Source organism: Balaenoptera musculus, chromosome 1 (genome assembly GCF_009873245.2).
Source record: "Balaenoptera musculus isolate JJ_BM4_2016_0621 chromosome 1, mBalMus1.pri.v3, whole genome shotgun sequence".
Lineage (NCBI taxonomy): Eukaryota > Metazoa > Chordata > Mammalia > Artiodactyla > Balaenopteridae > Balaenoptera > Balaenoptera musculus.
In genome coordinates, this window is record NC_045785.1 from 136,744,862 (window position 1) to 136,771,447 (window position 26,586).

Consider the following 26,586-nt stretch of genomic DNA (forward strand, 5'->3'; position numbering starts at 1 on the left):
GCACAGAGCAGGTACAGGCTGATGCCCTGAAAGCAAAGGGGAGCTGGGGGAGTGGAGATCCGGTAAGCCTTCGTACTACTGTCCTGGGGACCGGGACTCAGTCCTGGGCTGACCCCACCCCTCTCAGCTCCTGCGGAGCAGGGATTAGAGCGGGAAGCCCCACGGACCGGGGGGCAGTGGTCCAACCACGCCCTCGGCCCCTCGCATCTTTCTGTGCACCCTGTCTGCAGGTCCTGGGCTCTCCCATTTGCTCCCCGCACTGTGTGTCCCCCCATCCCACGGCCACCGAGGGCTGGCCTCTGCCCCGTGGCCGCCCTCCCTGGCCCTTAGCCGTCAGTTCTGACCAAGCCCTCGCCCTCTCCCCTTTGCCAGGAGGGAGCGAAGGCGCCGACACCACATGTCGGTGTGGGAGCAGCGCACCAGCCAGCTGAGAAGGCACATGCAGATGTCCAGCCAGGAGGCCCTCAACAAGGAGGAGGCCCCACCCATGAACCCCCTCAATCCCCTCAACCCCCTGAGCCCCCTCAACCCGCTCAATGCCCACCCCAGCCTCTACCGGAGACCCAGGCCCATCGAGGGGCTGGCCCTGGGCCTGGGTCTGGACAAGTGTGAGGAAGAGCGCGTCAGCCGCGGGGGGTCCCTCAAGGGGGACGGAGGGGACCTGTCGAGTGCCCTGGACAACCAGAGGAGCCCCCTGTCCCTGGGCAAACGGGAGCCGCCCTGGCTGGCCAGGCCCTGTCACGGGAACTGTGACCCGACCCAGCAGGAGGCCGGGGGCGGGGAGACCGTGGTGACCTTCGAGGACCGGGCCAGGCACAGGCAGAGCCAGCGGCGCAGCCGGCACCGCCGCGTCAGGACGGAGGGCAAGGAGTCCTCCTCCGCTTCCAGGAGCAGGTCTGCCAGCCAGGAGCGGAGTCTGGATGAAGCTGTGCCCGGTGACGGGGAGAGGGACCTCGAGCCCAGGGACAGCCACGGGGGCAAGGAGCCCACAATCCAGGAAGAAGAGCGATCCCAGGACTTAAGGAGGTAAATTAGACACAGGAGCATGCTGGAGGCATGTAGCGCGGCTGGCATTTGGAGGTGACGCTAATGCACCTTTTACGAGGCATGTGTAAATATGACAGCAATGGCATCTACCCCTCTGAAAACCAGGGCATCTCCTGTTGGGAGTGGGTAGTGGATGAATGGATAGGAGTGAAGGCAGTGGATACCGCCCGTGGACCTTAGCTCCTCTGCCTGGCTGGGTGGGGTGGGAGGCACCGGATGCCACGTGCTCTCCAGCAGGGCTGCTTTGGCTCCCCTCACTTCTCCCTCTCGCCAGGCGTATCAGCCGTTTCGGAACGGCTTCTCGGTCTGAGCACCACCTGTGTCCCCCTCTCTCTTTACAGGACCAACAGTCTGATGGTGTCCAGAGGCTCCGGGCTGGCAGGAGCCCTCGACGAGGCCGACACACCCCTCGTCCTGCCCCAACCAGAGCTGGAAGCGGAGAAGGATGCAGCGCTGGCGGAGCAGGAGCCGGAGGGCAGCAGTGAGCAAGCCCTGCTGGGGGACGTGCAGCTGGACATGGGCCGGGTCATCAGCCAGAGTGAGCCCGACCTCTCCTGCGTCACGGCCAACACGGACAAGGCTGCCACCGCGAGCACCAGCGTCACCGTCGCCATCCCCGACGTGGGCCCCTTGGTGGACTCGACCGTGGTGCACAGTGAGAATGCAGTTCCTGTCCCCTTCACCCCCATCGCCCATCGTGCCCGGGGCTGGGGGAGTCATGGCTCTGGAGTCATCCCTGGAAAGCTGCGTGGAAAACCCCACCAGTGGGATGAAATCACTCTTCAACATGTAAAAAAAAATAGCAGCAGTTTTATCCCAGTTTGCAAGAAAAATAAGTTAGAATTTTCTCAATCTTAAGTTTTGCCCTTAAAATGTCCTTAGGCCTTTGGCCCCTGTGACCATCCTAGAGTCTTCAGAGAGATCACATGTGATTTTTTACCCATTTGTATATTCAGCTATTTGATTTATTGTATGAATGTCTGATGGCATTCTCTGGGACCCCCCCAGGTGCTCTGCCACTTGACAGTTTGGGGACCGTTGCTGGAACAGAAGATGGCAGGTGGGCTCGGGCCAGCACTGGCTGTGCTCTGTGTGTAGGCTCCTAAACCCTGTGTCTCTCGAGGCCTCAGTTTATTGTCTGTGAAGTGAGGGCATCGAACCAGATGACCTCTGAGATCTTTTCCCTGTGCTAACATTTTACGAATCTATTACTCTCAGCTACTCTTTTTCTCCTAGGAGCTCTTAGTCACACTTTCTCTCATAGTTCCTGAAGGCAATGGATGTTCACCTGTGAGACCTTAAATGGAAACAACCAAAAAGCACTTAACCCACACCCATCCCTGCCCTGACCCCCCGCCCATCTCTGCATTAATCCCACAATCCACCTCATCGTCACTGAATCGTGACCACAGGATTCCACTCTTGCTTTTTTTCCCTCTCTTTCTTTCCCCATATTCTTCTCTTTTCACAGAACAGTCCTCTCTCCCTGTTTTTCTCTCTCCCACTTCTTCACCCTCTCAAAGTGAAGAAAATGTCTCAAAGTATTCTTCAAACTGCCAGTACTACTTTAAAAAGTGAAATCTCGCATATCCGGTGCCCCTGGGGTTGACTTGGGTGGGCATGTCTCAGGATCTCAGACTCACGACCTTTTTTGCTGTCTTATTTAATTTTATGTTCTAATAATGAAGTTTTGGGGGCCCTCCTTTATGAGACACAACATTAAGAAAGTCTGACCCCCCCCTCTGTTCTCTTTCTGGGGCTAGTCCCTGTCCTTGGTCGTAGGTAAGAGCGTGTCATCAGAGGGTTTTTGGACACTTTGGATGACTTACCTTTTGGAAGGACCTGGAAGGGGTCAGGACCTCAGAGGTTTGCTGCTTACACAAGGTTCCAGGGCAGAAGCATTCACTGAATGGGAATGTGGGAGAGGTTCCTTTGCCCCACTCGGATAGCCTCATCCTCTCTGCTGCTCACCCCGCGCTGGGACTTGCGTAAGGAAACAGAGAGTAGTGGTCCAGCGCCCCACTCTGTCTCTGCTTCTTCATCCTCTCAATCCTGGGATAAAGTCATGGACCCATCTTCACGTGAATACTGCATTCTTGTTTCTACATTAATCATGACGGGAAAAAGCACAGCCAGAAAGGCAGCCACGAACAGAGTAATGTCTTCTTAAAATCTTCCATTGCAATGTGATTTCTTTGAAAGGAGATAGAATTTTGAACTGGGAACCCATACCAGCTGTATGACCTTAGGCTAGGTCCTTGAATTCCCTGAACTTCAGTTTTTCCATCTGTAGAAGAGGAATAATAATATATGCCGTCCAGGGTGTACTGATGTGAAAAGTGCCATAAGTGAATATATACAAAGAGTCCAGATTTTAGATATAAATAAACTTTGTAAACTTTACAACAGAAACAGCCATTCTGTTTTACCCAGGGAAACATGATTATCATTTATATGGCAAAAAAAAAAAAAGGCTATACCACCTGAAATCAGGGCAGGGGTAAGGCTAGGAAGAGAGCAGGGCTTAACTCAGTATAATCTAGCAAACACCCCGATGTTTTCAGGCACCTTGCCAGGCGCATCCCTAGCTCCCTCTCCCATCCCCTCCATCCCATCCCCAGTGGAAAATGAAGGGCACCGTTCTGCACGTAGCAAGGTTTCTGAAGATTTCAACACGTTCCTCTTGCAGTCAGCAGCAAGACTGATGGAGAAGCCAGTCCCTTGAAAGAGGCAGAGATCAAAGAGGATGAGGAGGAGGTGGAGAAGCAGCAGCAGAAGAAGGAGAAGCGTGAGACGGGCAAAGCCATGGTGCCCCACAGCTCAATGTTCATCTTCAGCACCACCAACCCGTAAGACACCCTCCGTTGCCACCTCCCTTTGGTGCTGGAGTAAACAGCCAAGGTTTGAGCCAGGGCGGGGTGATGAGAAGGAGGGATGGGGGTCCAGTCTTCCTCCTGAGCCTTCCTGGTGGAATGTGGCCAGACATCTGAAGACTCCAGGGTGCTCACTAGTTGAGGTGAGTCATGGAATTAATGAACAGCCTCGGAACTCTGTGCCCATAGTCTAAAGAGTAATTTAAGACGGTACAGAATGAGAAATGTCATGAGGAAAGGACCCTTCACCTACTCTTTGGTTAGCAGGTTGTTGGGGGGGTGGTGAGAAGGAAGGAAATCTACTTGGGATGTGTCGCCAAATATTCCAGAGGTGGACAGAGCTGAGAATAGGGAGCCTAGTATAATTAGATCATCCGTCGGCTGCCCTACATGTGAATTTTGAAGTGGGTGTGTCCCGCAGAGCAGAGGCAGGGCATGAGATGGGGTTGGCGAGGAAAAATCTGGAAGGTTAGATTTAGGAAAGATGGAATTTTGAAAGAGAAGCTGCCTTCCACTTTGGAAATGAGCAAGATGTACACGTAGACCAGCTTCTGAGTCTAGGAAGGTGAGAAGGCTTTCAGTGACCATGTGGGCAGTATTCAGGCATGGCCCTGGGAAGGAAGGAACCGGGGCTAAGAGATGTCAGGCCAACCGAGGCCAGGATGCTGTCTGTAGAATAGTCACTTTAATCGGAATACCTGAGGCTCAGGGAAGCCCGTTGCTGCTTTCATCAGGAATCTTAGGATCAAGGTCTGTTTTTACATTTATTGGTTCTTAGGATTTCCTTGCTGTGCCCCAGTTTCTGTACAGCTGGGGAGTAGACATTGAGACACAGTGGAAGGTACCTTGTAGCCACCCGAGCGTGTGTCATCTGGTGCTGGCTGCTGCTCCCCACAGCTCAGATGTGCTTGCAGATAGTGTATCTTGGCTTGCATACCGCAGCCTCTAACCAATCTGATTACCTTCCCCCACCGGGACTTTAAGTCAAGGGTGGTGCCTGAGAAATTAAATTGCTCTCCCCCTGGCTTCCTCTGGCCAGGGCCTGGCTGTCTGGAAGAGGCTGATGTGCATGGGCGTGGGGAGGAAAGATGGGAATGGGAGGGAAGCGGGGCCGGCTCAGCGGGCTCATCCGCCGCCCCACAGGATCCGCAGGGCCTGCCACTACGTCGTGAACCTGCGCTACTTTGAGATGTGCATCCTCCTGGTGATCGCAGCCAGCAGCATCGCCCTGGCGGCCGAGGACCCCGTCCTGACCAACTCGGAGCGCAACAAAGTGGGTGCACAGGGGCCGATTGCCAGCCCCCGTCGTGCCCTGGTACCACCTCATCCCAGCCCCTGCCATCCCAACATTAGAGATGAGCTAAGGAAGGTTCCTGGAGAACGAGAAAGGCTTGAGAGATTGCCTGGTCCTATTCCTCAGGGCAAAGTGTGAACCACTTCAAGGCCAGCCCGCACCCCCAGCCCTAACCCTAACCACACTGCTTACCTTTATGCTCAGCGGCGGGCCTTACACCAGAGCCAGCCAGCGCTTTGGAAGGTGGTCTGCAGTCACCCATGGGTTGGATGTGGGGTCTGACCTAGGGGCATGGGTGATGTGGGTGAAGTCGGGGCACTGCAGCTCCTCCCAGGGAGCTGAGGCACCTCCTGGAGGGCCAGGGTGGATGTCAGGAGGGGTCAAGGGGGTGGGGAGGATTGGAACGGACAAGGATCCCAGGGAGGGAGAGATCTGTGGGGCAATTCGGACCCAAGACATTAAGTTCTGACCACAGGGGAGGGAAGGGCCAAGGACTGGCCAGCGGGTCATGGGGCCCCAGCGGTATCCACGGCTCCTCTCTTCCCTGCGTCTGATTAGCAGTTACAACTCCGAGCTTCTGTTCCAGGGTAGAAATGAGCGGGGCTTGGGGTGGGCATGCAGGAGAGCCCGTGTTTGAGGGGTGTGTGTAGCCTGGTGGTCTCTACCTTCTGTGTCTTACAGGTGCTGAGGTATTTTGACTATGTTTTCACTGGCGTCTTCACCTTTGAGATGGTTATAAAGGTAAGAGCCTCTAGAGCAAACCTGGGCTCTGGGGCTTGGATGGGCCACCTGTCTGCCTGTCTAGTCTGGTGCCCTTCCCCAGGGCTGTCACCTCCTGATCAATGACAGAATCTCAGCGGCACCTCTGCTGACCCCTCCTCCAGCCTCAGATCCCAGGGAGGTTTGTCGTGGCAGGACGTGACTGCGGGGATCTGTTTAGACTGGTGCAGACCTGTGGGCGTGGCCCGGGGAGAAGGCAGGCCCCCTCTCAGGCAGGCAGTAGAGGTGCTCCAGGCATGGGGACTGTTCTCACCTCCCCAACACTCTTCCTGGTTTGAGCCTGGGTACCTGCCAAGGCAGAGGGTTAGGTAGGGATGTCTTCCTGGCCTCATTTAGTCCCAACCGTACTCACTGCCCTCCACTCTCTTCCCTGCCACCATAACACCCCACGTTACCGTCTTATTCCCAGTCTCACCCATCTGAGATTTTTCTCATCTGCACATATGTGGCAATGCCTGGGGCTCTGAGCCACTAATGTAAGGAGGGATGTGGAGGCTTTCGCGGAGCCAAGGAGTCTAAGTGAACCCTGGTGGCTGTGAGAAGGGCCTTGGGCCTCACAGTTAGGTGGAGGGAGCCTGTGGGACCTGTCCTCCTGCTCCTTGGGTCCCCGTGCGGGGTTGCTTTCTAGAGGCAGTGGCAGCGGGGGCATTGCCATGGGGAGCCCAGAGCTCAGGGCACGTATGACCGGCACCTCCTGGGGCTCATCGGTGGCTGTTCACATCCTCCTCCTGCAGATGATAGACCAGGGCTTGATCCTGCAGGACGGGTCCTACTTCCGAGACCTGTGGAACATCCTCGACTTTGTGGTAGTGGTTGGTGCATTGGTGGCCTTTGCTCTGGCGTAAGTAACTCTTTTTTTCTTGTTCAATTCCCTTCCCTCCCTCCTTCCTGAGACGGCTGATTTGAGGGCTTCTCCAGGGCCAGTTCACTCAGTGGTGCCAATGAACGCTGCCCTGGGAATCTGCTTCCCAGTTGCCCCTCGACAGAGCTCCTGAGAGCCTTACAGCCTCAGCTCACACGCCCTGAGTCGTGGGACTGGTGAAGCAGGAGCAGAGCGAGTCTCTAGGGAGAAGTCAAAGGCCTTGGCATTCCTCCCTTCAAGATGAGTGAGCCTGGGCAGGCACTCACCTGTGTGCCCCCACGGGCTCAGCGCGGGACCCAGGGACAGCCGAGGTACCCTTTCATTTCTTGATTCTGTCAAACAAAGGATCAGCTTGAAAGAAAAATGCAGCGGGTAGAGCAGAGTTGGGGAATCACAGAATCCTGGGTATGGGGAGATTCTCTGCTCATGAGCGGAAGTACCCCGGAGCTATTCCAAGGACATAAGAAGCAGGTTAATGTGATGAACTCCAGAAGGAAAGACTTTCCCAACCTTCCTTGGTAACACACTTAGGAAAACAGTCTTAAAACTATTCAGGCGACTAACCATGTTCATTACATTAGGGGATTTTTTTTTTTTTTTTCCGAACACTGATCCAGGGAAGGGCTTTCCTAGCCCTCCAGGGTGTAGCTAGGAAGTAGACATATTGTCAGAGCATTTTCCCTAAGCTAGTGGGTAGAGGGCCCCAGAAGATGAATGACAGCCTTCTGGGCTCTGTCTGTACCTTGTTCCACTGTCGGAGCAGCTTTACCCTTTGCCGGATGGCACAGTAGAATGCCCTCCAGCCTTCTGAGTACAAGAGAAAGCCAAGTCTTCTAGGCAAGACGAGCTACACTGTGTGATGGGGCACAAGGAAAGCATTTGGGAGCTTCTGTCATTGATGACAGCTACAAAAGGGAAGGAGCAAAACACCTCCATAGGCTTGACCTTCCCAGATCCAACTGGTCAAGTAGGGATCATCTGTCCCACCTTCTCCCCAGACACTGTCAGCTTCCGTCCCTATCCATCTGGCAGAGAAAGAAATGGGGTAAGAGTTAAGAAGGAATGTTCCTCAGGTGGCCAAGCGTGGGAGGAGAGATGAAAGGTCCCCAGCTGTGCTAAGAATTTGAGACCTCCCAGAACCTGGAAGTAGACTGTGTCCATTGCTGCCCCAGCCATGGGGGACCCTCCAAAGGAGAACCAGGCTGAATGTGACTTGTGACCCTGAGCTGGCAGTCAGGACAATTCCAGTGTCCTTTTTCCTTATGTGCACCAGTGTATTTACCCCATTAGAGTCACGTGGAGTCACCTGTGCCCCTCACAAGGAAACCTCCTATCAGACGTTTCTGAACTGTTCCCAAGGAGATTTCACAAAAGTATGACATTTTTCCAAGCATATGGACTCTCATAGCAAGATAAAAATAAAGGCAACTCTGCCTCTAACAAGGGGACTCCCAGCTCCTCTTCCTCCTCCTTCATGGAAAGAAGCACCAAAGTCTGCCTTTGTCCTAAGGAGGTCCACCTTTTTATGTTAGAGATAAATCTTACCCCTGAGTTTTTAAAGTCACATTCCCTTCTCATTTTACCGGCTCATTTGTGTACATTGTTCACCATATTGTTCTTCTCCCTTACTTTGATCTCAGTAAAATACGTTGTCTCTCTTTGAAGAAATAAAGGACAAGGAGAGGGGAGCATATAGGAAAGGAGCCACCTCATCTTGAGGAAGAACGGAGTTCATTGGGGTCACAGGGCAGAGTGGGAGGAAGGGGGTGGGCTGTGGAGTCAGGAAGGCCCAGCTCCTCCACTTCCCAGTTTCATGGCCTAGAGCAACATAGCAAAGTATTAACCCTCTTAACCTCCGTTCCTCATCTCTGACATGGAGACAAAATCATGTGTGTCAACGGCTTAGCCCGGAGCCTTACCCAGTGTGAGCGATCAGTAAACATGAATTCCCTTCCTTATGCTTCCATTCTCCATCACGTCATGAAGTCCGAATATGGAGCAAAATGTGTGTTGAGACATAATGTACACAAAAAGTTGAACACAGGCTGGTTTCCAAGACCTGGTTGTTGTGCACACACCCACCTGGCCTGTGTTGGTGCCAGTGGGAAGGAGGTGTGTGTTAAAGGAATGCCTGCCCCATGTCCACAGTCCAGCTGTGTCTCCTCAGATCCAGAGCAGTGACGACGGGCTGGAGGGTTGTCATCTGTCTTGTTCTTTCTTTGTGCCCTTTGAAACATGGCAGTGGTAGCTTTGGTGTTTGTGGCGGGGGAAGCCTTAACAGCCCCGGAGCCGAAGCCTCTCTGTTGGTCCTCAGACCAGGTACAGTGCAGGGTACCCCAGGAATCCCCTGGTTCTGGGGTCCACGCGTATTGTGATGGATTGAGTGTTCTGATCCATTGCTTGCTTTTAGTGATTTCACTTCTTGAACTTTTTATTCATTTCTCTCCAAAATGTAAATGGTACTTGCTCATCGTTCTCCAACCACACTCTCTCTTTTGTTAGCATCCTTCTAAGCTTGCCATGCACATTTCCTCTACCCTTTCTCCTGCTTATGGGACAGGCCCACACCCCCCTCCTCTGGCCTTCGTCATGTTTGCTGAGGTCCAGGTAATGCCTTCTCTTGCGCCTATGCTCATGCTTTCTAACTCTGTTCTCTCCCTTTCCTCATTAAGGGCACAGAGAATTCAGCTCTCCCGTCACTTTGGTAGGGTTAGCCAGGGTTTCCCCTGCCAACAAAGCAAGGGCCTGGCCTGAAACGAGTTGACATCGGAATAAGGCCTATGTCCCACTGCGGGGCTGTGGTCAGGGGCTCAGGCCAAGAGAACCACGTGTGAGTTTTTCTGTAGGCTTGTCAAGGACCTCCCTCCCTGTGGATACAACTTTCATTGTCATATCCCATATTTTTGCCCCTAAGAATGTCCACCATTCACATAACCTTACTCCTGCCCTATCTCTCTCTCTCTCTCTCCTTGAAATTGAACCTTGTTTTACTGAGGCTTCTGCAAAGGTTATTGCTCAATTTGAGCAGAACTGATGGTGATTGTCATGGTAATACCTTTCCGTGGCTCCTCAGAAATCAGAAGTGACTTGGTATCTCTTCCACCACTGGCAGCCAGAGCCTTCTCAAAACCCAGCCCAAGTCCCAGGAGCAACACCCCAACCAAGGGGAGAAAATGGCCTCTAGCTGAGTTCTCAGAGAAAGCTGAGCCCTTCTACTGAAGCGGTCTGCACCTGCCATCATGTATATTTTCTAGGAGCATGTATGTTGTTTATGTATTGGCTGAAAAGGGATCTCTCTTCTTTATAGCTGCACATGTGAAGTGAAGGGATTCTTTATAATGTAAACTCGACAGATTCCATGTGGGCACTTTATTGACTTTTGAGGAGGAGGGGAAGGGGGTTTATTTTCTGAGTGTGGGCATAGCAAGGGATAAGAAAATAAATGGAAAGATACCTGTATTGCACCCTTCCTGTTCTTCCGAGTCCACTTTTACATTATAAAGCATTTATAAGGACACTCAGGTCTCCCTCCGTAAGCCCGATACCTGTGTAGAGGGGGGCAGAGTTTTGGCAGAGGTTGGCTACAGCTCTCCCTCATCCCACTGCCCTCACAACACCCCGCTTTCTGGGCCACGTGGGGACACGGAGTGTTTACCAACTATAAATATCCTGACTGTGCCTTTTCCTCTCTGTGGTTTCAAGAAAAGTCTGATGAGTGACTGGGCCTGTGAAACCTTTCTCTTTTATCTTTTTCTATTTGAAAAAGAGGGATTCTTCTGTTTGATAATTATTGTCCACTGAAAGACCAGAAACTGCTTTTCCCACTTTTCTCACACCCTGTTGCCATCACTTCTGCTTCCCGGTCTGCTGGGTGGGAAAGCAGAGATGGTTCCAGCCTTGGCATTTCTGAGTATCTGCACATTGGACACACCCCCTCACTTTGGGGCACCCCCCCCCCCAGAGTCGGCTGCCTTGTAGGGGGGTCATGTGTCCACTGTGCAGGTTGAGTACATGAACCTTATGGGATCCTGCCCAGTGATGGCGATGCTGTCTTCCCCTCAGGCTGCCTGTCTTCCATGTTTAGTGAAGGGCTTCTGACAGGCAGGTGGGCGGGGCCGGGCCAGCATCTCAGTAGGGACCGCAGGGGAGGACGAGAAGGGTGTGATCCTGCACTCCAGCCCAGGCCCCTCCCTCCTCTTCATTCCCATTGCTCTACAACATGTTACTTGACCAGCTCATGTCAAGTCACCAGGTGAGCTGTCCTGGGTTAGATTCTAAATAGTAAATTCGCAGCTTATGATGGCTTCTCAACACAAACAGTTTAAAAGAAAAATAACTAGCAATTCAGCTCCCACATCCTCCCCAGCATGGGTGTGTACATCAGTCAGAGTCATGCAGGCTCTCAGGCAGCTGACGCCAAAGCTTCCCGTTACCATTTTCCATCATAGCGGGGCACGAGGTAAGGTCAGGACTCCCTGGCACGCAGGGGATCTGGATCACAGCCGCACTTGGCCTTTCATTATTCAGTCCTTAGCCAGAAAAGAAAAACATGAGTCAATCGCCTCTTGATGCCAGAAGGAACCGGAATTCCCACGTTAGCTTTTAGTACATTCTTTTCATTGAAGTATGTCACTTTCCTGACACTTGACAGTCTGCCCTAGTCTCTAAGGTGGATAAGGTCTTTTGAACGCATTCAGAACCAGCCACAGCAGCAGAGCTGGTTCTGAATTCATTCAACGAAATACACAAGCGCAGACAATTTTAGACTTGGAAATGGTACTCTGGTTCTGGTTTTGCATTTGAGGCTTTGTGTTTGTGAAGGTGGGAGTGTGCATACGTGAGAAAGGAGTCACTACTTAGAACTGAAATGCTGGTACGTGCTCACACTCAGCGGAGCTTGGTAATAATAGAGCTGACATTTCACCTTACACCTGCCTGACCCTTTCTCCTGTCCTTTGCTGTCTGCCTGTGTCTGAGGCAGTCCCCTCAAACCTCAAGTTTTGCCTTTGGGGCTTCTTTCTTGACAGCCCCCATTCTTTTAAAAGTCAGAGGGGTGTCTCCCGCAGGAAGCTATGACTACTCATTAATCTTGTAGGGGGAAAAAGGGTGGACAGAGTCCTGCTTCATGCAAAGAAGACCCATTTACCACTGAGCCAAACAGTTCATCCAGTTCCACTGCTCTGTGGAAGAGAATGAAGGATTAAAATTAAATTTAGCCGTCAGGTAGCCCATTAACTCTGGATTTAGGATGCCAGCTGAGCTGGAATTGGAAATTTCCAGCTGTGAGCAGATAGAAGGATGTCGTTGCTTGAGACTCCAGCCTTAAGAGTCACCTCAAGAGTGACTTTATCTGACTTTGGACCCCAGCAGGGACACTGAAGATGATTAATGTCCATGGACTCTTGGGATTCCCGCTGCTGTATTTTACACCCTAGCTGCCTTGCAAACAGGGTTTGGGAGGGAAAAAGGAGGGTCATAGTGGCAGCCATAGGAAGGAAGTGTCTGAAAGAAAGACAGAAGTTCCCAGTCTACCTGTTCTTGTCTTTAAGCCCCAGCATGCATGTTTTTTGATGAACACTGGAAAATGCATTCTGTTACAAATGCCCTTGGTGCTGCTGGAGAACCCTCTGTAGAATGTGCGCTTGGGGACCTTTATCATGTGGAGACAATGAGTGTGAACATCTTAATATTTCTCTTTATTAATAAGCACAAACTGGGGAGATGGTTGGTTGTAAATAGGATCTCCGCCTGTGGCCACAGAACCAAGCAAAATGAAATGGTCCAGTCCACATGATAACCGACAATTTGGCTAACCAGACTCAGATGCAAAAGCACCCGGCACAGAAAGGTGAGGCTTCACAGCTGTGGGAAGAGCCCAGTTCTGCAGAATTAGTAGAAACTCATCACAGTGCCCTCCAGATTTAAAAGTAGGTTTTAGAGTAATTTGGGTCAGAAGATTTCATGATGAGACTTGGGAAGTATCTGCTCAGATCATGTGACCTGCCAGCCGTCTGCTTAATCCACACTCACAGAGGCACAGGCTAGCATTATGAGTTAGTCTCCAGCCGGGGGAGTGTATGGGCTGGACTTCAGCTGGCATGAAGGTCTTCTTAGAAAGATCAGCAGATGAGGGGTCTTGGGGTATGTTTAGATTAGGAAGACTAAGAAGCAAGACAAATCAGGTCACTGTTCACCAGAATGAACAACAAAACTGCTAGGCGATAGATGCTTTGCTATCTCTTGCTGCTTCCCAGTGCTTGGACAAAAATATCTTCCAGTAAGAGTATAGTGCTCGAGTTTTGCAAAGGAGAAACTTTGCAAAGGCAATGGTGAGTGTGTTACAGGGAGTTCGTTGAAGTCCATATGCAAGAAGAAAAGGATTACGCACTAACCGCTTAGCATAGAGCTAGTGCTCTGGTCACAGAACAAAGAAAGATGGCAGAGTCCCGAAGGATTTATGGCTCCTGGGTGATCCCGAGAGATGCTGAGGTATGGGTCAGGAAGAAAAATAATCCCCAAATGGCAGCAGCCAAGCAGTGACAATGTCAAAGTGCTGGATTTAGATTCTTCATGCAGATGAACTAGCCTTGCCTAGAGAGTTCTGTTTCCAGAGACAAGCAGGGCCAATGCAAAGGGGGAAACTTCCTCCTCACTTCCATGGGGCTTCAGAATTTATAAAGTGTTTTCACACTCTTTATTTCATTTGTCACTCTACAGTCTTATTTCACAGTTGAGAAATGGATCACCTGAGGTTTGACTAGTTTGACTCATTTGACTAGTAAGTAGCAAAGCCAGTTCTTAAACAACAGATCATTTTGATTTCAAGTTCAGGGCTTTCTCCATTACATTAAGCCCCCTTCCACCTCTGATGTTCTACTTAGTTCCAAGTCATTAACCTCTGTAAACTCAAAGTAGTGGCCTGGTATGGATTTCTCCTAATCCCACAGATCCTCTGTCTCTGCCTGGAAACAGACAAGACTTATGGACCAAATGGAGAAGACATCCCTGACCTTGTCAATCTTGCTGTTCCATCTGTATCTTTTTCTTCCCATGAACCCTCACAGGCCCTAGACTGATGAAGAAGACTAGGATAGATGGCTCAGTATTTGAATTCAGGAGCTGCTGGTTTCTTTTGCCATTTCCTTCTTTGGTTAAAACCCTCCATTTGTTCCCACGTGGAAAGGCATTGTAACGTCGTAAATAAGAGCCTATGTTTCAGAGTCAGGTAAACTTAGCACTGTTAATTATTAGCTACCTTAACTCTCTGAATTTCTACTTGATCATCTGTAAGTAAAAATTAAAAATAACTCTATTTTGGTCTTATGAGAATTAACTAAGGTAAAATATATTGTGTCCAGTGTAGTGCCAAACACTTAGTAAGTACATAATGAGTGATAGTTATTATTGACTACTAAATAATAGTCCAGACACTTTAGCAAGGTTCAAGGCTCCTCACAGCATAACCCCGCCACCCCCTTTACATTCCAGCAAGCCTGTCCATTCCTCTAATGCAAGAGATTCCTTAAAATCCCTGTGCTGTTCCCTCCTGGGCTCATGGGGAAGGGAAGAAGAAGACCATTCCACTTAAAAGAGGGAAGGACTGTTCAGAAACTGATGTTCTGGCTCTGTCCCCCAGCACGCGCCTCCCACCATGGAAGGAGAGTCAGTTCCTAGCAGAAATCAATTTGAGAGTGCGTCCTTTGAGAAAGGGGGGACATAGAAGATGAAAAGCAAGATTACAAGGAATGATGAGTGATTACACGTGAGAGATCTGGAGGGCAGCTTGACAATTGAGCTGGAAGATTCTCATCTTTTACTGATGAGACATAAGAGAAATGTGGCAATTTTTTTTTTTTTGGAGAGCAGCCAGGAACTTAACAAATAAGTAGGAAATAAATGGGGAAATGGGTAGTCCAATTGAGCCCCAATTAAAGTAGGGCCAGTACATACTCGCATGTGAAATTATCCTCAAATTTTAACATTAGAGTCAATTCTTTTTAATTAATTTATTTTTTTAATGTCTTTATTGGAGTATACTTTCTTTACAATGGTGTGTTAGTTTCTGCTTTATGACAAAGTGAATCAGCTGTACGTATACATATATCCCCTTATCTCTTCCCTCCTGTGTCTCCCTCCCACCCTCCCTATCCCACCCCTCTAGGCGGTCACAAAGCACCGAGCTGATCTCCCTGTGCTATGTGGCTGCTTCCCACTAGCTATCTATTTTACATTTGGTAGTGTATATATGTCAGTGCTACTCTCTCACTTCATCCCAGCTTACCCTTCCCCCTCCCCGTGTCCTCAACTCCATTCTCTATGTCTGCGTTTTTATTCCTGTCCTGCCCCTAGGTTCTTCAGAACCTTTTTTTTTTTTTTTTTTAGATTCCATATATATGTGTTAGCATATGGTATTTGTTTTTCTCTTTCTGACTTACTTCACTCTGTATGACAGTCTCTAGGTCCATCCACCTCACACAAATAACTCAATTTCATTTCTCTTTATGGCTGAATAATATTCCATTGTATATATGTGCCACATCATCTTTATCCATTCATCTGTCGATGGACACTTAGGTTGCTTCCATGTCCTGGCTATTGTATATAGAGCTGCAATGAACATTGTGGTACATAACTCTTCTTGAATTATGGTTTTCTCAGGGTATATGCCCAGTAGTGGGCTTGCTGGGTCATATGGTACTTCTATTTTTAGTTTTTTAAGGAACCTCCATACTGTTCTCCATAGTGGCTGTATCAATTTACATTCCCACCAACAGTGCAAGAGGGTTCCCTTTTCTCCACACCCTCTCCAGCATTTATTGTTTGTAGATTTTTTGATGATGGCCATTCTGACTGGTGTGAGGTGATACCTCATTGTAGTTTTGATTCACATTTCTCTAATGATTAGTGATGTTCAGCATCCTTTCATGTGTTTGTTGGCAATCTGTATATCTTCTTTGGAGAAATGTCTATTTAGGTCTTCTGCCCATTTTTGGATTGGGTTATTTGTTTTTTTGATATTGAGCTGCATGAGCTGCTTGTATATTTTGGAGATTACTTCTTTGTCAGTTGCTTCATTTGCAAATATTTTCTCCTATTCTGAAGGTTGTCTTTTCGTCTTGTTTATGGTTTCCTTTGCTGTGCAAAAGCTTTTAAGTTTCATTAGGTCCCATTTATTTATTTTTGTTTTTATTTCCATTTTTCTAGGAGATGGGTCAAAAAGGATCTTGCTGTGATTTATGTCATAGAGTGTTCTGCCTATGTTTTCCTCTAAGAGTTTGATAGTGTTTGGCCTTACATTTAGATCTTTAATCCATTTTGAGTTTATTTTTGTGTATGGTGTTAGGGAGTGTTCTAATTTCATTCTTTTACATGTAGCTGTCCAGTTTTCCCAGCACCACTTATTGAAGAGGCTGTCTTTTCTCCATTGTATAGTCTTGCCTCCTTTATCAAAAATAAGGTGACCATATGTGCATGGGTTTATCTCTGGGCTTTCTATCCTGTTCCATTGATCTATATTTCTGTTTTTGTGCCAGTACCATACTGTCTTGATTACTGTAGCTTTGTAGTATAGTCTGAAGTCTGGGAGCCTGATTCCTCCAGCTCCGTTTTTCTTTCTCAAGATTGCTTTGACTATTTGGGGTCTTTTGTGTTTCCATACAAATTGTGAAATGTTTTGTTCTAGTTCTGTGAAAAATGCCATTGGTAGTTTGATAGGGATTGCATTGAATCTGTAGATTGCTTTGGGTAGTATAGTCACTTTCACAATGTTGATTCTTCCAATCCAAGAACATGGTATATCTCTCCATCTGCTTGTATCTTCTTTAATTTCTTTCATCAGTGTCTTATAGTTTTCTGCATACAGGTCTTTTTGTCTCCTTAGGTAGGTTTATTCGTAGGTATTTTATTCTTTTTGTTGCAGTGGTAAATGGGAGTGTTTCCTTAGTTTCTCTTTCAGATTTTTCATCATTAGTGTATAGGAATCCAAGAGATTTCTGTGCATTAATTTTGTATCCTGCTACTTTACCAAATTCATTGATTAGTTCTAGTAGTTTTCTGGTAGCATCTTTAGGATTCTCTATGTATAGTATCATGTCATCTGCAAACAGTGACAGCTTTACTTCTTCTTTTCCGATTTGGATTCCTTTTATTTCTTTTTCTTCTCTGATTGCTGTGGCTAAAACTTCTAGAGTCAATTTTAAACCTGATAAAATTTCACCAATTATCCAGGCAGTGTAAAAAAATTTTGCTTATACATTTAGTAGCAAAGAGTAGCAGAGTGTTATCAAATGATTATATTTAAATGATCTGTAAAAAGCTCATGAATTTTTTCTTAAACAATATGCCGCAATTGAAGTACTTGAAGAGTCTGTTCTCTTGGTTTGATAAAACCTGTCCCTTGCAATCTTGTTGACTTGGATAATGGCTTAAATGACTCTTGTATGCAGGGATTTGGGAGAGGTAGTTTAGCCTAACTCATGTGTAAATTATGATATATTTTAATTAATGGGCACTACGTTGTTGATGCTTTTCCTGACCCTGTGGCTTTGTTAGCCAGTATTCCTTTCATTTCAAATGACAGTTTTCAAGTTCATACTGAATGTATGTTAACAAAACTGAGAACCCAAGCATGCTTTTTTGCAGCCACTCAAAATCCTAGTTTTTCAGTGGCTCTTCTGCAGATCTGTTTGAAAGATGTGCAGAGCAATGACTAATCTTTATTTTACTTTTGGCCTGTGTCTGATTACTATCCTTGGCTCAACTCTGTAGGAGTCAGAATGGGACTAATAGCCCATTACTTTGGCAACCACAGTCAACTGTTAAGATCAGAGTGTACCATCGAAGAATTCCACTTCCCAAACCAAGGGACACACACACACAGGTCAGAGATCCCCTTTGTTCCATAGCATGACATTTTACTAGGATCCTGGGACAAAATTAATTGTAGAGAGCAAATTCTGTCCTTTATCTGGGTGTGTAGGAGGAGAAAAAATTATTGAACTTTCCTTCAGTATGATGGGCATCTGTGAGTATGAACCCATTTAGACTCTACTGGATATAAAGGTCTTGGGGTTTAGGACCTGGGTTAACGGAAGGTGAAAGCCTGGACCACCTGTCCATCCATTGATCCCACTTTGTTCTCTCATTTCAAGGATTTGGAAAATTCTCCCTGAGCTTTTGCTAAAGATGAATGTAGCCTGGGGAAAAGATGGTGACCTATGTAGTTGTTCTGGCAAAATTTTCAGTCAAATGATTCTATCTTTCCCAAGCATTTAGCTTGCAATTATACCTTCATTTGTTTGCTTGTTTATTTAAGGCCTGTCTTCCCTCCTAGATTAGGTAAACTCCAAGAGGGTAGGGACCTCATTTGTTTCGTTCACAACCGTGTAGTCAGTACTTAGAATAGTCCCAGACATTTATTAAGGACTCCATCAGTGCTGTTATATGAATGGATAAAGGTATATTTGGCTGACCTACCACGTGCCCAGTCTCATGCATGAGAAGACACTGTTATAACTCAGAGGAAGATATTTCCTCTGCCTTCTGAGCATTTGGAGATTATCACATGAGGGATTTAAGGTTTATAAGGCCTTGGGTTTAATTCTCAAACCACCATTCATTTGGCATTTACAGTGAAAATTAATATAATTTTGAATGTGGGATCATTCACTGAATAAAATGGTCATTGGAAATCTTTGCTTGTGGCATATGGTGGTGTAACATAGGTTTGTGGTAAGTAAAAACAATTAAAAGAAAGGAAGAAAAAGTACCCTTCACAGCCAACTGTCAACCAAGAAGCAAAGGCTGAATTTTAGGCACTTCTTCATAGCAGCCGGCCTGTTCACCCGTGGCACTGGGGCTCACTTACTGAGATCTTATGCAAGGCACACCTTCCTCGGGCTGCAGTTTTGTTTGCAGTTAAGTGGATTTCAAGGATCTGTTCCAGCTGTAGAATTTGGTGAGCTGTTTGACAGAGCCTAGAACCAAAAACTTGCTGACGCAGAAGCTTAATGGTTCAGAGCAAGAGCTCTGAGCATCATATAGACTTGGGTTCAAATCCCAGCTCGCCCTGCCACTGCTGGGCACTCAACCTCTCGGCATCTCATCTGTGAAATGGAGATAATAATACCTTTGTCCGAAAGTTACTAGGACGTCCGAATAAAGAGTTGCACTAAAAGTGCTTAACAGAGTCTGGCCAAGAATAAATATTCAGAAAGTTAGCTTTTATTATTTCTATCTCAAATGTTTCATGTTTATGCTCTCCATCTTTATTTTTGTCATTTTTAAGCCTCACCAATAGAACTGGGATGATTTGTCTGCAAGCTACACGGTAAATAGCTCACAAAGGATGGGTGGTCATTTAATTTATCAAAAGGCATCCCTTTATGTGACATCAGGACCTTGATAGACAATGCCTTCCCCCATATTTCAAGGTGGTTTTATGGTATGGCCCATCTGTGCTTTTGAGAGATGTCAGAGTAGCCCTCTCCTGGACATTGTGTCTCCCTCTTCAAATGAACTCCTTCATAAGCATAAGTATGCCACTATGTCTTGAAACACCTTTTCCAAGACATAGTTTCTGGCCCAGAGCAGGCCTTTTTTCCTCTAGCCTGGCTTCTTATGAATTCACTGGAAACAGAAGGAGTTTGTCTGAAGGCTACTAAGGAAGTGGAAGTGAAAGACTACATTTAGAAAACTCCAATTCAGCGAGGCTCCATGGGATAAAGTACACCTGGGGAATGCTATATAGTTAGAGGCAGCGTCCCTAATGCTTGCAGAGGTCCTTTGCCTTTGCAGGGTGGAGAGGTGGGTGTGGAGCGATGGTGTGCTGGCCCTTCCTTTCCTTCACAAAGCGTGCGGACTCTGCAAGTGCCAAGGCTGTAAGCGGGATCTCTAGGGTCTGGGCATCTCCAATTTCCCGTTGTCCTAAAGTTCTCTTTTCTCCCTGAATTTACTGACTCTCTCCCTTCTCTCCATTACCTCTCCTCCTTTTTTTTTTTTTTTTTTTTTTTTACTGCTTTCTGCTTGGATCCTCCATAGGAATGCTTTGGGGTAAATATTTTTTCCTTCAGTTTTCTTTGAAGTAAAAAAATATGGGGAGTAGGTTGGAGGAGGGAGAAAGTATGGTTGAGAGGGAAGGAACTGGATCACTAAGAAAGGAGTGGTGAGTTTATGTGAGTGGTGTGTTTTCACTGATATCCAAGAGAACAAAACTAGGAGTCACGAAGCCTTCTTGGGAAATGATCATTCTTATTGGTTTGGATATATATTCGGCCTATATGTTGCCTTTTTAGAAAGGTAGATAGACGAACCTACTAAAGTAAAAGAGTTTATACAATATACAAAGCCCATGGATACAAGAGTCCATTGATATCAATGTGATACTTTTGGGTTATCTATATTCAGATCTAGAACTGAGTAAAAGCAACTTATAGATCATGGATTGTAACCATTTAAGAGGGTCTCAAAATTCACATTCTAGGCAGTCAGCATTCCATTAAATGTCTTCCTACCGTGCCTTGTATGAAGGAATGGATGGCCTTTGATCTCCCTATTTGGAGGATGGGTATGGCAGGAAGGACAGGGTGAGAAGCAGGCAGAAGCCTTGTAATTCCCATCTGATGTTCTAGATGGATCCCATTTCCTCCGATAGTTGTTGTCATGGTGATCTGGGCCAACATGAGAAAAGAACCAGAACCTGAGCTCACTATTTAGAGTCTCATTTTCTACCATCTGCATGTTTTACAAATTGCAGTTGTTTGACTTGAATGCAAAGATCTCAGGGGATGGGCAGGGTGGAGAGAGAAATGCAGGTTGATTTATTCATTTCCTTCCTAAAAATAGAAAGATGTATTTTGTCTACTAGGAGCAAACATTTCCGAGAGGCTGAAGAGGGAGGGTCATTAGCTGTAGGGCGAGGATAAAGGTGGGCGGGGGCTGCAGTTTGGGCCTCCTCCAACTGCAGGCTCTCCGCAGCTTGTGCTAGGTGCAGAGGGCTGGAAATGGGAAGGGACTGCTGGAAGAGCCACTCGCACAGAAATAATCGGGGTGTGAGCCAAAGTCCTGGCTAGAAGCCTGCATGACATGCTCTCTCTGGAGCCAGCAGCCCAGCACAGCACGGGTGTCATGTCCCCACCAGCCTTCCTTACCCTGCTCTCCCCTGAACTCATGAACTGTGCAGAGGTGACAAACCTAGAGCTGAAGGAAGGACTAGGTTGAGTCCTCTGATGAGACTTGCTCTCAACCATGGCTCCCTATTCAATTCAGCAAATACTATTTGAGAGCCTTCTACTGAAGACTCCCTAGGCTAGGCACCATGCCGGTCCACAATGGGCTACGGTCATGTTCCCCAGTCGATGGATCCTCCATTTCCATTTGGTCAGTGTGGTCATGAGCAGCATTGCTCTGGCTGTTAGGGGTAGGAAGTGTTGATTAACGTGTGTGCATGGGTGCCTCTGTGGTGTGCCTGTGTCTTCCTCTTTGTGAGTATGCATGAGTGTGCGTGCATATGAGTGTGTGCACACTGGGGAGTGATTGGAAAATTTTCCCAGAGAGTGTTGTTTGGGGTCTACTCTGACCCAATTTCAGGCCTTTTGCCCACCTCTTTCCCCCTTCTCCCTGTTGTTGTTAACGTAGTAGTGTGACTGTCACTTTAACTCTCCCCTGTCCTGTGATTTCCCGGGGCTTCTCCCCTGCAGAACCAACAAGGGCCGGGACATCAAGACCATCAAGTCCCTGCGGGTGCTGCGTGTGCTGAGACCACTAAAGACCATCAAGCGCCTGCCCAAGCTCAAGGTGACGTTCACCAGTTTCTTCCCATCAGCTCCCCTTCATCTAGAGAGAGAAGCCTAGGTGGCCTGCTTTTGGAGAATTATTTCTGGGAATATTCCTTTTGCTCACACAGAGACTGAGATTCTTTTCATCTGCTTGAACTAAGGGTCTGAGTTTCAAAGGAAAATAACCCATATCCTAAGAAATCTATCTCTAAGGACTTTTACCCCTTGAGTCCAAACCCAGGAGGTATGTTCTACCCTCAGTGGGAGGTCATAGGAAGAACCCTGTGTGGCTTTATCCTGGAGCCTCCTGTGTCATTAAGGTGGGTCAGACACCAGAATGGAAGGAGCAGGAGCCCTGCGTGTTGTAGTCCGCACACTAGGTCAGACCAAGTCACCTGGGTTGGTTTCTTTCCTCATGATTCTAGAGAAAGAAAGAATCTTCTAGCCCTGACCCTTCATATTTTAGAGGCCAATAACTTGCCCAAAGACACACAGTCATTTTTGGCACAAGCAGAGAAGAAATGGGGAAGTGAGCTCACACAACTAAGTTCTCCCTGTTTCCAGGACCTGTGTCTTCATAGGTCTGTTATCTGCGTTCTCCTGCCCTCTGACCTGCTCACCCACCCTGAGCTCCTTCCCTGAGCCTTCCTGCCCTCAGGTTGCTGGCTTGTGGAACCCGCCTCTCCCACACACATCCGTTGCTGTTATGGAAGCTGAAGCCTCATGGGAGAAAAGTTCTTCCTTCCTGAATTCCTGTGAATGAGACCCAACCACCTCCAGGGAGGGAACAAGGGACTCCCCTGCTCCCCAGTTCCTCTTTCCCACTGGGTTTGCATCACCTCTGATATTCCCCACCAATCCCTCCACCGCCACCCCAACTGCTTCCCTTTCAGCCCTCTGGCCCTGCAGAGAGGTGTTAAACCAACCAGGTTGATCAAAGGCTTAAGACCACAAGAAAGTCTTTTTTGGAAGACCCCTAACTGGCTCAGACATGGCTTCCTCTCAGAGCCCAGGGCCCTGGCCTCCTGCGTGGATTCCCAAGGAGAGGTACTCATGCTCCAAAGGAAATGTCCTCACTGCCTGCTCTCCTCCTCCACTGCCCTGCCTTCCCTCCTGGATCAGGCACCTCCCACGGTATCGGGAAATCCTTCACACGCTGTTCATTATAACCCTCCACCTGGTGATGGGCCCCAGCACAGGGCCTGGCCGGGGTCAGTGCCTGTGAACATTCATTCCTTTCTGCCTCACCCCCAGAAAAATATGGCCGGGAGGCCTGGGGCCCTAACCAATGTTGTTAGCGGCAGCCCAGGTCCACTGGTCTCCTCCTCTGAGCTATGTTGGGGTCCTGAGAAGAGCTTGGACAGGGTGATGAGATTAGTTAACAGGCTGAAGAATTCGACCCAACCTTGGGTAATTCCAATTAATTAGGAAGGGCTGGCTCCATAACCTGAAGGAAATGTAGGTGGATCTGATAATTCCACAAGACTGCATGTCACTCACATTCCCTGCAGTGCTGAACTAATTAAACCAGCAGCGTTCACCCAGCGCTGTGAAGAGGCAACTGCTCAAATGCAGCGCCACTGTGGGGCTAGACTCTCCAGTGAGCTAAACCTACAAACCTAGAAAATAACCTAAAAATGGTTTGAAATGTGTTGAATTCCCATGTAACTCTTCATGGCTTAGGGCCTAGAATGGATTCTTCAGAGGGAGATTCACTTCCTTGAACTGAAATGCAAATTCCTGATTCTGTCCATCTGGTCCTCCCATCTCTAAGAGAGGGTGGCTCTTACCCCTTCCCACATCACCTGTTGAATCTTCATCCCCAGCACAGCCAGCTTTAAACTAGAGAACATTTACGTGAAGTGCGGAATGTAACTGGGGTAAATGTATGAACTTATTATAAAATATCATTAAAATGAACAAAGATGATAGTTTATTATCACTCCCTGATCTATTTAGAAAGGCTAAGAGAAAACAATACATATTCAGTATATAAATCAAATCTAAGAATGTGCCCCAAATAGATGAAGTTACGGGTAAGCTATTTAACACCTAAAACAGGCTAAATGATTTCAAGGATCCCTTTTCTGGAATAAATTTCTGTTTCACACTAAGTGGAATGCATGTAATACGATTCCACAAAGGACTCCCTCCACTGCCTGATACCATCTGGTCTCTACTGCTTTGGGTTTCCTTTCAGATTCAGAACATGTGTTCCCCTCCCAAATTATAGGTTCCTGCAGTCATGACCAGCTTAGAAAACAGGTCCGAATCCCATGAGTGTCACTTCTTACTAGGGTGATATCTCCTGGGGCACCTTCTCAGTGGGCTGGCTGGTGGTAGTATGGGTCCAACTCAGCTGTAGGCAAATACACAGGCCATTCCAGGGACTCACACACCAGGACTCTTTTTTCTGTTCACAGGCTGTCTTCGACTGTGTGGTCACCTCCTTGAAAAATGTCTTCAACATACTAATTGTCTATAAGCTCTTCATGTTCATCTTTGCTGTCATCGCAGTTCAACTTTTCAAGGGCAAGTTCTTCTATTGCACAGACAGTTCCAAGGACACAGAGAAGGAGTGCATGTAAGCGCCCCCAGCACATACCACTCACTTTCTGCTAAAGTGTGTTCCGCCAAGGTCCACGCAACCCTTTACAGATAGGTCTTTTCTTTCTCCCTTTCTTAAATCCATTCCTCTTTTGGGAAAAAAGACAAAATAAGAAGTTGCTACATTTTGAGTGAGTACCTCTTTTGTGTCAGACATGGAACATAGCATTTTGCATCAGGTTTTAATTTTAAATCTTTCTAATGACCTTTCGAGATAGGTTTTATTTGCACATTAGAGGTGTGGAAGCCTAGGCACAGAAAGTTTAAGGAAGTTGCTCAAGGTTACACAGTGACTAGTGAAAGAATTAGGATTTAATCTTCTATGTCTGTTGGGCACCAAATCTCATTTTTATTCCATGATAATACACTGCCTTAATAAAATCCCCTTTTGCTTGCGTTTGAGTGCTGATAATTACTACTGTACATTATCGAAGTCCCTAGAATTTCTTTGCTCTTCCATGAGCTGTAGTGAAGAGGTTCTGGTTCACTTCTGCTCTGGTTTTAGAGGAAACTATGTAGATCATGAGAAAAACAAGATGGAGGTGAAAGGCCGAGAATGGAAGCGCCATGAATTCCACTATGACAACATCATCTGGGCCCTGCTGACCCTCTTCACCGTCTCCACAGGGGAAGGATGGCCTCAGTGAGTGATGGGTTTGGTTTGGCATGCTTGTCTATGAGCTGGGCTAGGGCCATGTGTTTGCCTTGAGAAGTTGATTCGAGATAAACAAGGCTAACCCTTTGTTATTGTACCAAGGAAGGTAAGTGGTTATGAGTAGGTGAGATGGGCAGGAGAGAGGAAGAATGAAAATCCTTCAGGCAGGAATCAGGAGGGAGCTGACGGAGTCAGGGAAATATTTGAAACACAATGTTTTAGCCGATGATCAAGGAGTTGAATAGAGCCATCTGATTCCTACAGAACAAATGAGTTTTGAACAGCTCTCCACACCATAGGAGAGTCCCTGAGGACTGTTTTAGATGGATTTATCCTCCGAGTTGGCCCTGGACATGAGGGTCAAGGGTTCAGGATGAGGTGGCAGAACCCAGAGATGCTTTCTGTGGTCATACCTCACATGTCAAAGACAACAGAATGCAGTTTTTATGCTGCTTGTAGCTGCAGGCTGATTTTTTCAGAGACTTGGCAGTAACCAAGACACCACTTTCTTGGTGGCAGCAAAATGCCAAAGGGAAATTCAGGAGTCTCTTGGTATTTTGTGACAACCTCAACTATAAAATAATGTCACTCTGATGTTTAGGAGTTGGATGCATGATGGCACCGGGGCTAGAAAGAGCAGTGGATTGGGGGTCACTGGACCTCCACCAGCTTGGTTGTGGAGCCCCAAATTCACGGAGGATCCACAAAGTTTAAAAAGTCAGATAAGAGGGCTGCCCTGGTGGCGCAGTGGTTGAGAATCTGCCTGCCAATGCAGGGGACACGGGTTCGAGCCCTGGTCTGGGAAGATCCCACATGCCGTGGAGCAACTGGGCCCGTGAGCCACAACTACTGAGCCTGCGCGTCTGGAGCCTGTGCTCCGCAACAAGAGAGGCCGCGATAGTGAGAGGGCCCGCGCACCGCGATGAAGAGTGGCCCCCGCTTGCCATAACTAGAGAAAGCCCTCGCACAGAAACGAAGACCCAACACAGCCATAAATAAATAAATAAATAAATTAATTAATTAAAACACACATTTAAAAAAAAAAACAAAAAACTTAACTCTCGGTATCAGAAAGCTCAAAGTGTTTATTCAGTGAACTAATTATTGAAAAAAAAAAAGTCAGATAAGAAAATACAGTAGATGGCACATCTGCTAATGAAGCCTTGAGTCACAGCAGCTGCCGAGATCGCCGTCCACCATGCGTGCCCTCTCATTCTGTCCCCAGAGTTTTGCAGCACTCTGTCGATGTGACAGAGGAAGACCGAGGCCCGAGCCGCAGCAACCGCATGGAGATGTCCATCTTTTACGTGGTCTACTTTGTGGTCTTTCCTTTCTTCTTCGTCAACATCTTTGTGGCTCTCATCATCATCACCTTCCAGGAGCAGGGGGACAAGATGATGGAGGAGTGCAGCCTGGAGAAGAACGAGGTGAAACGAGGGGTCTGGAGTGTAGGGCAGGGGGGGCGCTCTGGAAAGGACTCTCAGACCAGCAGTGTTAGGATGAAGACAGAATGCTCTCCACTTTATTGTGAATTAGAGAGAGAATTGGGGGAAAATGTATTAGCCAGTCATTAAATAAATGTTTTTGGAGTATCCGCTCTGTTTAAAGCCCAGGTATGAGACACAGAGAACTGGGAGGGATGTAAAGTGTTTAAGATGCAGCCCCTACGTTTATACGGCGCATCATCTGGAGGT

General features: G+C 47.7%; 1 protein-coding gene across 3 annotated transcripts in view; it reads left to right on the plus strand.

The window, feature by feature from the left end:
* Positions 1-26,586, plus strand: part of CACNA1E (calcium voltage-gated channel subunit alpha1 E) — a 305,317-nt gene that overhangs the window by 237,160 nt on the left and 41,571 nt on the right. For all 3 annotated transcript variants that reach the window (XM_036833529.1, XM_036833538.1, XM_036833546.1), the window contains 11 exons: positions 373-1,026; positions 1,389-1,702; positions 3,737-3,896; positions 5,064-5,193; positions 5,896-5,955; positions 6,729-6,835; positions 19,895-19,906; positions 21,553-21,649; positions 24,054-24,214; positions 24,743-24,880; positions 26,118-26,319. In XM_036833529.1, coding sequence (XP_036689424.1) covers positions 373-1,026; positions 1,389-1,702; positions 3,737-3,896; positions 5,064-5,193; positions 5,896-5,955; positions 6,729-6,835; positions 19,895-19,906; positions 21,553-21,649; positions 24,054-24,214; positions 24,743-24,880; positions 26,118-26,319 — 2,035 coding nt within the window. The remainder of the gene's footprint in view (positions 1-372; positions 1,027-1,388; positions 1,703-3,736; positions 3,897-5,063; positions 5,194-5,895; positions 5,956-6,728; positions 6,836-19,894; positions 19,907-21,552; positions 21,650-24,053; positions 24,215-24,742; positions 24,881-26,117; positions 26,320-26,586) is intronic.